A 12,767-nucleotide genomic window follows, 5' to 3' on the forward strand; every position below is an offset into this window, starting at 1 on the left:
TTTTTTTTTTAAATGCAAGCCAGTTATACATTTCCTCACATTTTACACAGATGGCAGGTAACAGCAGTCTGCAACACTTTATGGTTTTCCCTTCTCATTAAGAGAAAAAGAATTTCAATCATTTGTTGACCACATATTTCAATGTCTTTTCACAAATTCACAATTATTTTTCTTAATATTATGCTGGGGAGATGGAAAGCCTATTCTAAGCTTTGGGCCAGCATATCTTTTCAGTTCCCAGGTCTGGCTGTAACTCCTAACCACATTTTGATTCCATAATGGCCTTTCCCTTCCTCTCTCCCACAATTTCAGTGCCAGAAGGGTACTACAGTGCATTCTGGAGTGGTGTCCTGATAGGACTGGACTGAACTGCACTGCAACATGCACCTCTGCCCGGATTACACGTTTTAATCTTAGACTACTTACACCTTAACTTTTAATAATTAAGTGACACCACTCTTATATCTGCACACAGACCAAAGGTCTAATAGGCCTAATATTCCAAAATGAATTCTAATTCTACCTCTGGGAGCTTAATGAGCGTCAGCAGAATGTTTGTACTGCCTTATCAGTTAATGATAAATTTGTATCGATTGTCTGTTTTTTTTTTTTTTTTTTTAAGAATTTAGTCCTTGCATATTTACGCACACTATATACTACTTCACACTATATACTACATGAGAGTATACTAGGAATTTGAGACAAGAACTTAATTGTAAATCTATAATTTTTTGAGTTATTGGGACAATATTATTTGAAATAAAGCTGCTGTACACTTCATAAATACTGTTTTTTGAAACAATTGTGACTGTACTACAGTGCACAATCAGAAAAAAAAAAGATTCTACAGTTGGTTTAATTAGAAGTGTAAGAAAAGAATCATCCCAAGCATAAGGAAGTTGTATGTTGTTGCCAAGCTGTATGACAATTCCTAATGCCACTCCTTACTGTAACATGGAAGGGCTGTATGGAGCCAATTGCTCCACTGCTTTGGCTCCTTAGATTGCTTTAGTCTGTGTCAGAGAAAGCAGCTCTGCAAAAAGCCAGTTTTGAACACAGAAATATAAAAATACAGAAGAGCTAAGCAGCTGAACGTGATTTAAAAGGAAAGGAATCTGAAGGTGCCATTCACTCCAACTAACTATACTGACTGAGCAGAACTGCAGAAATATCTCTTTGCATATAAGCCACATTAAAAATAATTCCACAGAGATAAATATATGTGTGTGTGTGTGTGTGTGTGTGTGTGTGCGCGCGCGCGCGTACACACACATATTCAGGGCCCTTTCACATGGGGAAAAAAGTCTGCATCTGTTTCTGTATTTTAATAGCAAATACATTCCTATCTACAGGGATCACCAATGAAACCTACAGATAGTGCAAAGCAAAACTTTGTACACACAGTGCTTTCAGACATATTAGACTTGTATTACCTAAAACAAATACTGGTCAAAACGGAGATAACATTTAGACATTTGCTTTAAAGTGTAGCATCCTTTCCACCTGCCACTATGGGCCGCAGAAGTTACACTCTGGTTAACATAATACTGACAGAATGATGAGAAAGCTCCTGTCAGACACTGGCCAGCCGGGTGTTTGAGACAAAATGCACATCCCCAGCTGACTAGTTAGAGAAAGACTGGCAAGGTACAATTACAGAGGCATATGACAAGCTTTCATGCTTGAGTGACTTGAGAACCGATGACATGGCTTTAAACAGCAATCCTGCCTACCTCTGGTCACAAAACAGCAATAAGTCAACTGATGCACTGTTGTAAAATCATGATTTATTCCTTTGCTTTGAATACATGAGAGTACGGTATGATGTTCTGGTAGACTACCACAGCAGGTGCACTTGGGGCCTAAACATCTAGGGCCTGCCTCCAGCATGCATAAAATCAACGTTCTAGTTCAGCCTTCCTAGAAAAGCCTTCCCCAGCAGGTTAATAATTTATTGTAAGACTGAATTAAAAAATTAATTGTACTGAAACTGTTACAGCTCCATGCAATTAATAAGAATACATGCAGATGTAGCAATGAATGAGTAAATGGTGCTACATTAGAATATACAGTATGACAATTCGGGAAAAGTCTTCCTCGTACAGTTAAAGTGACAACCACCTTTGTGAATTAATCAATTCCTTTGTTTCATTTGCTTTCATTCATTCCAAAGTCAGGTAACTTGTTTCTCTCTTATAATATACTGCTCAAAAACCAAAAATAGTAATTTTTGTTACAAACAGATCTTACAGCACATAATCCTCAGGCTAGTGAATCTATCTCACTTTAACACTAAGCCTGAAGCATGCTGTGAGGTTAGTGACAATCACATTATTAAAGTAGTCAGAAAGTCAAGCTAATAAAAGAATCAACGGCTAGGGCAAAGAATGACTCAGAAGTTATGACAGAAATGAGTGGAGGGAAGTTTCCACTTGTGTTTTTGTAGCAATTGCTATGTCAAGTAGACAAAGATCCCCAACCAATAAAATAAGCTGTCAATTGAATCAGAGTCCCTCAGGACAAGTTGGTAATTATCTTTTTTTTTTTTTTTTAAATTAAAATAAAAGGCTACCAAACAGCTTAAAACAGAAACTTCTTTTCTCTTTCTCTTCTCCTCTTGCCTGCCAGGTAACCCTTCTTTTTAGTATCTGCTTTTTCTCTCGTTTCATATCAGGACTGTTTCTTTCACTGAATATAATGAAAGCATGAAATTTATAGGATAGAAATGCTAGACTTAAACAATTTCTGTATATAAGTGTAATTTTTCATCCCCCCTCACAAGAAAGAAAAGTAGAACTAAGCAAAGCCTTGAATTATGCCTTTTGTTATCAGTCACTGCCCTGAGATACTGAACCGAAACACAGCTGATAACTTGAAGGTGACATCACAACCCAGCGCACTTCATGAACTGACATAAACACTTAGTTCAGTTAACCCCAAAGATAAGGCACATCTCCCTTAACAGAAAGTTGCGTATGATAGTACTATTTAAAAAAAAAAAAATTCTTTCAAGTATCAGGTTATAATTTGGCAATATTAACGTGTCACTAGTGCGATACAGAAGTATCAGTCTGCTGTGTTTTATACCTATAACAAGTTCAACAGCATAAAGCTAGCACACACTACCATTCAAATACATGCCATTTGTTTACTTGTATTAAGTAAGCCATCATTTTAAACAAGACTATCTTACCATGCCAAAAAATCACGCAATCATTCTAGTGAATTTACAGGAGATACTAAGAAGGGTTTAATTTGTTTTGTAAACTATATTGCTCTTTAAACAAGTCTACCACTGCTCCTGTTCTGTTTTCATGAAAGGCTCTAGCAGGTAACAGTTCTTGCTGAAGATCCTCATAAGCCAGCTCTGCTTATCATTCTTCTTTCAGCTTTTCATTTTTCTACCTTTAATCAGACTTCACTAGTATAAGTGAAAATTTACCCCACTCCTACACCAGAATGGGTCACAGATGATGTGGCAGTAATTTAATTTACCTATGACTTAGGTTAGCAGACTGAAAAAATAACCAGAAGAAGGTGAAACTGATGTGGTATCTCTTTTCAGGCTTGATCTGCAATCTGTTATTCACATTCACAGCTTGGTAGTCTCATCCCTCAGGATGTCCAATTACCACTGACAAAGTCTGTTATCATTGCATATACTTATCCAGGGGAATGATATAAATTATTTTCGGTCATGACACCATTTTCAGTCATGAAAAGATTACTGATTCAAAGTTCAAAATAAATAGCTGAATTTTTGAACAAAATCATGCTTCTCACCAGCAGTATATTACACCCACTAGTCTGTAACAGCTTCAAAATCAGTGATGCCATAATGATACAAGAGCAGTAAAGGCGATTTGGAATCAGTAGAGTTGTCTATTTATGGTATACTTTTTCTTCTATTTTTTCATACCAAGCTGCGTGCTGAACCAGCAAATTGAAAAAATAAATCTAATTCCATGGTTTTGCTCCTTTACGTGAACTTCTGTTAAGACAGGTTCTTTGAAAGGGCTTTCCCTTCAAATTCTCTTCACCCATTGGGGTGGTCAACACTGATCTTTTTGTCATGTTGTGATGCTCAATTCTTCTAGTCATTTCCAGAGAAGAAAAAACAGGAAGTATGATGCAAGCACGGAAATTCCCTATGACAAAGTAAAATCTTCGGTGGTTAAAAAAAAAAAACAAATCTTAGTCTAGTAATTTGAAGATTGCTTATATTAATTATTATATTTATCTTTCTGTTCTTCCTGTTGTTCATGTTGCCTCTACCTATGTGACCTCATATCTCCTTTATTCTCTAATCATCACTGACTTACTTCTTTAGCACCTTATTCTGCAAACCAGTGCATGCTAAAGTGCTGTCTGTTGCCTAGGATCTCAGCGACTCTTTGGGCATTCCCTCACCACAACGCTGGTTATAGATTCAGGGACACAACACTGTGCCTAAAAGGAATTAAAAAAGGCCTGTGCCTACGGGAATTAAAATATCTGTTCATTTATTCTGCAGTGCAATTAGCCAAGCTTAGGAAGGTAGCATTGATGTTCCACCCTGTAAAGTGCATTAAATAAAACACTTCATGCAGTACTGTTGGGAAAAAAAAAATTGAGTAATTTTCAATGATGAAACTTAACAGGCAGAAGCTTCTGCTTAACAAATATGCTCTATGATGAAAGTTGGTTATAAAGTGACAGCCATGTGCTAATGCAAAATTAATCTTGGGAATATCTTCAAAATATAAGGTACTTTAAAACGTCAAAATGATGCTGTAAAGTTTAAAACAAAATAATATTGGAATATTTAGATATATTTCAAAATGAGAAACAACAGTATGTTATTAAACAGTCTACGCAGGCATAAGAGAAAAAAACATTTTAACGTGAGCAGTAGCCTAAAACCTTTTTTTTAAAAAACTACTATTTTGAGTTGCACATTATTATCAGCCTGAAGAGCTGCTCCAAATCAGAGCTATTACAGTATGCACTCCCAAACCACTCTAACAAAGATGAATCTACCTATTACCAGGTTAGGATAGCAGCTATTATTACGGCCCCTTGATTTCTTTCAAGTAGCTCCAATGGAATAAGCCACAAGTGAATAATAAAGATCTTATAATAGCCCTTAAGAATTCTTTTTAGGTTAGAAGGCACAGAAATGAACTCAGGAGAGTTAAAGAACTCTCATCTCCTGATAAGAAAAATAATTAACCTGACTTAATGTATCTGAGTAGGTCTTATATAAATCAGACTTTTGTACTTCAAGAGCCAGACTAAAACCATATATCAGAAAAGTATGTAGATATTGTCTTATAAGTACACATGGAACATATCTAAAACCACAAAGGTCTGTAGGTCTTTTTGTGAAATGTTCAATATATTCTACTTAAAAGGAGACGTGTGAAGTACTTACAGTGCTTAGTTTGCTAGAGGTAATAATGATTCGTCTCTCATGCAACATACTGGCATAAAGTTGCAGCATGTTGTTCACATCCACAGCAACAAAATATTCAGTGAGGTTTCTCTGTTTAAATAAATAAGATGTTAACAATATAGCAACAGTCGTAGCTGAGTGGAACATTTCATATACTACTTAAAAATTTTTGATCAGTTAGTAGAAAAACCAATCCTATGGAAGGAAACCGTCTTTGCATTAAAATTTCTATGTTTAAAACTAATTGATTGAGTTTTAAAGCCAAATAGAACTAACCTGGTATAAGTTCATATTATTTTGCCCATTTTATTATGCCCATGAATTTAAATTTGCACTTTTTGCTACTATGGAAATCCTGAAATTTGATGTAATACCAAGAGCATCATATTCTATTAAAATAACTATTACTTCCAACCCCAGGAATAGATCTTCCACTGCAGTAACTGTTCTGTCACAGTTATGATAATAAAACTGTGCTATTTTGCCAGGCTCTCCCAAAGTCACTACATTTTTCTCTACTTCAAATCGAGTACAGCCAGTAGACTGAAAAACAAGGTATTTGCTTGAGCTGTATGTGCCAGGACATCAAACAGCCAGATGCACTGGGTAGAAGGTACCAGGTCCTTCCTGCAGTCACCCTTTTCTTCTCTGATGAGAACCCCACTGCCATCCTATTGTGGGGTTTAATGAAAAACAGTCACCAGCACGTCTTATTTGTAGTTTCAGACAACACAGGAGTGGGAAAAGGACAAAAAAATGGGGAAAAAAATCTGTGTGTTCCAGCTGAACTTAGGATACTTCTGCACGGAATAGCGTTGCCATTCAGAGATAAACAAGCTCTGAATAAGCTAATACAGGTACCACTAAAAATGCCTCGGAAAAAAATAATTTTGGTAAACATTGGTGAGTATGTATGCAAATATACTGATATGCCTTACAATATACAAAGCGTATGTCTAATTTTATACATCTATTATCACATCCGCAATCAGAACTCTCATTCGTCTTTTCTTAGGAACAACATAGCACAGAATTTTAAAGTATCAGGTCTGTCAACAATCCGCACCAGTCCAAAGACAGCCCTGCCGACAGTGAAACTGTTAGTTTCTACAAGAGGAGGTCAACATTCCCTAATCTACAAGCTGCGCATCCAAATCTCCCCACGGCAGCAAGGTATCCCACACTGTAAAGGGGAGAGCGGGGCTCACATGCCACGAGGGATGCAGGCGTCAGGGCGGTGCACAGCTCCGCGCTGCTCCGGAGAAGGCTGCCCGCTGGACTGGCGCAGCCGGACACCAGGGCAGCGCTGCAGGGCCGCCCTCGGCTCTCTCTCCTGCCGAGCGCCCAGCCTGCCCACGGGGTTCCTCTCCCCAGCACGGGACCCGTCACCACTCAGCGGCTACACCCAAACTGCTCTTCAGCTGAAAACAGCTTCAGGGAGAGAGGTGGGCCATGTGCTGTTTTATTTCCTTATGGACTCTAATTGTAGGAAAATCTAACTTTAATTAAAGCCCAGATAATGATCACAGGGTTGACCTTCTCCTTCTTTGGATATATTTTAATATTAAATAAAAAAATACAGTGAAGAGAAACGACACAAGAAGATTCAATGAATGATGCAGCTGGATCCAATGATCCAGTTTCAGGTAAGAAAAGAATGAGAACGAGAGAATGTGAAGAATGAGAACAGAGAGTTATTTTTGGTCCATGCTGTGCAAACTTTTGGAAGAGATGAAAGCAAAGGCTTTAAGGCTACAAATGCTGCATGTAGAAAACAACTCTGGTCCTTCAAGTGTTACCTTCAACTAGCTGTCAAAGAGTGTTGCACCATGATAACTCGACTCTAGTTTATCAAGGGCACTCTCTGCAATATTTTATTTGATAATGGTGTGCTGATTCAGTATTGCAAAATCTGTGGTAAAGCCATTTAAAGACTTGTAGAAATTAACACATCTTTGGGAGACTGTTTCAAAATTAGTTCTGTATTGTATCTAAAAAGTTGCTGCCCCTGAAACATGTAAAGCTTACAACAAAGAATAAAGGAATTCATTTTATTACTAATTTACTGTAATTACCTCATCTCTTCACTCCCTACATAGCTCATCCTCCTCTAGTATCATTAATGCTTTTCCTCATACTGGAAGAATGGGATTCCACATTTATAAATGGAGTAAAAAAGAAAGGGTATAGAAAGGCATCAGACAGAAAGGGACTGGGACAAGGTGACTTCCCTATGATGCCTGGTCAGCAAACTTCTGCTGTTATTTCTTCACAGATAACACAACATCTACCACGAAAAAGTTCTGCATTCCTATGTGCTTTTGTATGATCCAACAGATTTAACTTTCAGAAGGAAAATGTTATTATTTGAAAGTGTAAAAATGTAAATCCATATATCCATATTCAATTCCAAATTTAAAGGCAAGATTTTTAAAGGAGAAAATCAAGAAGTTATTCTATTAGACATTATCTCTTTAAAACATACCACAGAGAAGATGACCTGAGATTTTATGTTTGGAGTTTACTGACAGCACTCTCAAGAATTTGGATTTTACAGAATGTAACTCTTCATCTAAAAAATATATTTTAACCACTACTGGTGCACTGCGACCACCCAAATGTGAGTAGGTAAAGCAGATTTTCAGAAAGCTTGAAACAATACCTTCTTACGTAAAAAAGAACTGCATATCTCGAGAGCTAAATTTACAGCTTAGCAATAAAGTGTTTAAGGGACAGGTATTCAAATAACATCAGGTGCATAAGAAGAATATGTTTTGAACATATAACTCTCATAAATGTAAACAAATCAAGCAATTATTAAAAAAGGGCAGATACAAAAGTGGTCAAAAATGCCCTATATAATGCTTTAATACCAGATAATGATGAACAGTGCAACAGTAACTTTACTAGCTAAAGGTTTTATTAAGACATAGCAATCATTTTCTAAAAGCAGTGTTGAAAAAAAAATTCCTATTGACAATAACGGAGTTCAGTCCTACGCACAGAATGAGGTTGACGCTTCTCTCCTTAACTATTTAAAAAAGAAACTTCATACTTACACTTTCAGGGATTGTTGGCAATCCAGTTACATCAGGAGTAATGAAGTATGAGTGCTAATCAATGGGGGAAAAAATAATTAATAATTTGTGCAGACACAAGCCAAGAATGTAAAAAAAAAAAAAAAAGGGGGGGGGGGTAGGGGGGCAGGGGAGGAGAAAAAAAAATCACAGCATATAAGATTTTCAATCCCAACTTTGCATAAGCAAATAACCATCTTTTCCGATAGTATTCTTACTACTACTAAAGAATTAAGCAGACAACAACATTAAATGACAATCTCTGGTTCAGCATGGCACACAAAACAAATGAACAAAATATCGTGCTGCACTTTTGAAATATCGCTGAAATTAAGCCAGATTTAAGTGGTCTCACAAGTCTGAGAATAGCATTGATTAAAATAAGCATTGATTTAAAAACTGCAACATAAAACATTAAAGAACAAAACGTAAATTCAGAATGGAAGAGGAAAAATCATTTACACGAGAAAATTAACTAGCACGGAATCATTAGTACTTGATACACATTCTATTCTCTTTCCAAACGTCTCTGAATCAAAAAACGTGTTAACAGAAATCAGGGTCTGACGGCTTGAGATTCGGCAATTATTTATAAAATAACACTAGCAATTTTATCCCTCTTATTTTGAGGCCATTTAGAATGTGAATATGAAGTGGATTAAATTGAAAGTAGATGTAATTTAAATGATTTCCATTAATCCAGTGCTTTTAATAGTTACCATATATGAATTTAGCTCAGTAATTTTAAGGTATTTTAGTGTATTAGCTTAAATCTTGATGGACAAAAAAAATCTTAAAAACATACTAAGTAAATGTGATTTTATTGAATATTTAGCTCTTAGTTTTCAGTCGAATTTTGTCCTTTTTTAATGCCGACGGCAAATAAAATGATTGCTTTTGTTTTTACAATGTGTTTTAATACTACAATTACTAATGCAAAAAGCATTGTTTGTTTCAAGTCAAATTTGAAAAATATAAACCAAAACATGAAGCAAGTACATAAGCTTGCGCTCAATGAAAAGATTTTATTTATTAACATTATTAACTGTAGGAGAGTCTTATTAAACCAGGTTGATATATTTAATAGAACATTTTCCCCACAAAGTAGGTTATTCAGCAATAGTTAATTTTCTTTTAATCAGGCTTAAAAAAGGCATCCCATAAGCATCATAACGATAGCACAATAAATACTCCAGCATATCAACAGAGGGGGGGAAAAAAAAAAGCTGAGATTTGTTTTCTTTAGTCAAGATCAAGAAAATATTCAAATTGATGGAAAGCCTTTCATTTTTCAGAAGTATGGTGAGAATAGAAAATTATTTCCTATCTGCAGTAAGGTATTTATCATATTCCTAAAATGAGGAATATTTATCAAAAGATTTTGAGTAATGAATTTAACTATAGAAGCAATTTTTTATAATTAATAAAGTAATAATATCCCATTCATTGAACAGAAACGGAAGTTAAAACTACGAGAATCAAAGACCTATTACTATAGTGATTCGGAGTCATAAGCAGAAAGCAAGAACAAAAAAAAGGGGATATGCACATCTTTATAAACTTCTTTGGGAAGATATATGGCTGTGGAATAGATACTAAACTAATAATTACTGTCCTACATAAAGTCTTCTGTTCAAGGAAACACTAAGAAAAACGCAAATTATTTTGCTCATCAATTTAAAGGTTTGATTTTGGTTGCATTTTTTCTCTTTACAATAGGATTATAATGCACGCATACATAGCTCTGAAATTCATTTAGTGTAAACAGAATAGATATATTAATACTAGATTGCTCTTTTAGGCTAGAGACAACAGCAGAAATCCCAAAGGACAGGTACAAATAAGCCTGAAATCAAAAGAGATATACTATAGCAAGTAATTACTTCTTTAATTACAACAGGCTTTAGATAGTCAGTGCCTTTTAAACTCACCGATACAAGAAAAGGCTGCTTTTTCAAAACTTGTTCACTTGCAAAAATCATCTCTTGGTTCTTATGAAACATGAGAGAAAGATTGAATAATTTTACTTTTTGAACAAAAAGGCTAAAGCTGACTCTAATGCTTACATATTCCATGGTAAGAACATGTTTAAAACATTGGCTGAAAATATGTTTTATTTGTTATATTTGTTCCCCAAAGTAAGATTCAACTTAGCTTATCAGTAAGATTCAACTTAGCTATTTTTTTCCAGCAAAAATGAATGATTACTGTATTTCACTTTTGTTAGCCCTCCATGGATAGAAGTGACCCAAATTATATTTAAGTTCAGGTTTCACAGAGTGAACGATGACTTATCATAATTTCATTTGCAACATATTTGTTACTGGGACTGAGAGGTGAGAGTAGACACGGTTCCTAACTGGACAAAGGCATTTTGGTATCCTGATCAGGGATTACTGGGAGATGCTATGTATCCAGATATTGGGCATAATTTCTGCCCAGTTATATATGTGTAACCAGAAGTACTGTTGTGGCCTGCCATTTAAACCTCACCTCAAGGTCTATGAGACTTACTCCGTATATCTGGGGGAGACTTGTCAACTCTGCATCAAGAAATTTGAACTAGACTCATCCTGGAACAATAAAAAGCAACCTCATGCTTCCATTTCTACAATTATTTTTCAGACCATAACTTCTTTTCAAGTCTATAACCACTGACAGTTCCAGTCCAGCCTACTTACAGTATACGAGGAACTAGAAAGGGACATCAAATGGAAAGGCAAAACATACAAAGTTAGGGCTGAAAACGGCCAAAACATCTCCCGACTCACAGAATCACAGAATCATTTAGGTTGGAAGGGACCTCTGGAGATCATCTAGTCCAACCTCCCTGCTCCAGCAGGGTCACCTAGAGCATATTGCCCATACTCCCTGCAGTACTGAGCACTGCTAAAGCATAGATTCCTATACCAAGATTCAAAAAAATGTTCTGATTCAGGCTAATATACTCTTGCTCTTCTCCATCTGAATCCATAATGTTTGCTTAACTGTACTTGCAGTCATGCATTTGGCAGGAAGCCTGCATTAAGATAATCACTCTTTAGCTAAAAAGATTACAAAACTCTTTAAATGATGTTACAAACTATGGGGAAGCTGAGACAATTGAGAAAAAAATACATTCAGAAGCCAGATAATGTTAAAATAAAACTAGCAGCATCAAATTTATTGTAAGCAACTTGTCATTCCAGCGCTGCCAGTCGTATTCATCACAGCAATCATTTCAAGGTAGGCATGTTCTACGCGAGATGAAACGCTAACACTGATAGCAACATTTCGCAAGAAATGAAACACAGTAGGATATTTAAAGGACTTTTTATAAAGGGTTTTAGAGTTGCCAGATTGGCATTGGTCCTAATACTGTAATTAATGGTGGCAAAACATTTGATATACAAAACAATTCTTGCAAGAACTGTATAGATGTAGTATTTTGTTGATGTTCTGAAAAAACATTTTTACTTTCTGTTACTTGATGAAAAATAACTTGAAATATTATACTGATAACAGCAAAAAACTAACTACAGAAACAACTCAGACTGCAGCCTCAAAAAATAGTAAGCAGCTGTGGTGAAAACAACACAGAGACGACTGAAAGGACTTCCAAATACAGTGGATTAGTACTGATCAAGGCAGAAAAAAAATCAGGGCTCTCTAATGTACTGAAAAAAGCATAACAAGGATGAGTACTGGACTCTGAAACCAGAAAAATTAAACTGAAATAAAGGCAGCGTGATTTTGGACAGCAAAGGTGAGTAACCACTGGAATGGAAGGGGTAGACTCTCCGCTCCTGTACGACTTCATATTAGGACCAGAGGCTTTTCTAGAATTCAGGCTTACTGAACTCAAAGCATTGGGCTCTATCCTAAAACAAATGGGTTAAAAAGTAACAGTAAATGACACATACAAGGTCAAGATAAAGTAATCTTAACGATCTTTCTGTAGCGAGCATTCTGTAGGAAGCCTTTATCCAACCGCTTTTTTTTTTTACTCTTTCCACCTTGCAAACCTGTGATAGTTCAATTCAGAGATTATTTGCACGCAGAAAATCCTAACAGGAATTAATTAAACGTGCAATGATACTACGGATGCTGCAAAGAGGAAGATGCTTAGTTGTAACGTTTCAGTCACAGCAAAGAAAAAGCTCTATATTGGCTCTACGTTTTATATAGCCTCTACAAACGTACGTAAACAGGCATCTATATTTTTCTGTGAAAAAAACTTCAAGAATGGTAAGAGTAAGTGACAGGCTCACTTCTTG

The 12,767-nt window shown here is 35.9% G+C and overlaps 1 protein-coding gene across 4 annotated transcripts in view; it reads right to left on the reverse strand.

Moving 5' to 3' along the window:
- The window catches only part of DENND1B (DENN domain containing 1B), a 174,519-nt gene that overhangs the window by 73,319 nt on the left and 88,433 nt on the right, over positions 1 to 12,767 (reverse strand). For 3 of the 4 annotated variants that reach the window (XM_068952102.1, XM_009669764.2, XM_068952101.1), the window contains 3 exons: positions 10,443 to 10,502; positions 8,494 to 8,547; positions 5,414 to 5,524 (listed from right to left, as the gene is read on the reverse strand). In XM_068952102.1, the coding sequence (XP_068808203.1) occupies positions 5,414 to 5,524; positions 8,494 to 8,547; positions 10,443 to 10,502 (225 nt within the window). The remainder of the gene's footprint in view (positions 1 to 5,413; positions 5,525 to 8,493; positions 8,548 to 10,442; positions 10,503 to 12,767) is intronic. The other variant, XM_009669765.2, reaches the window with a different exon arrangement.

Source organism: Struthio camelus, chromosome 8 (genome assembly GCF_040807025.1).
Source record: "Struthio camelus isolate bStrCam1 chromosome 8, bStrCam1.hap1, whole genome shotgun sequence".
NCBI classification, from domain to species: Eukaryota; Metazoa; Chordata; class Aves; order Struthioniformes; family Struthionidae; genus Struthio; species Struthio camelus.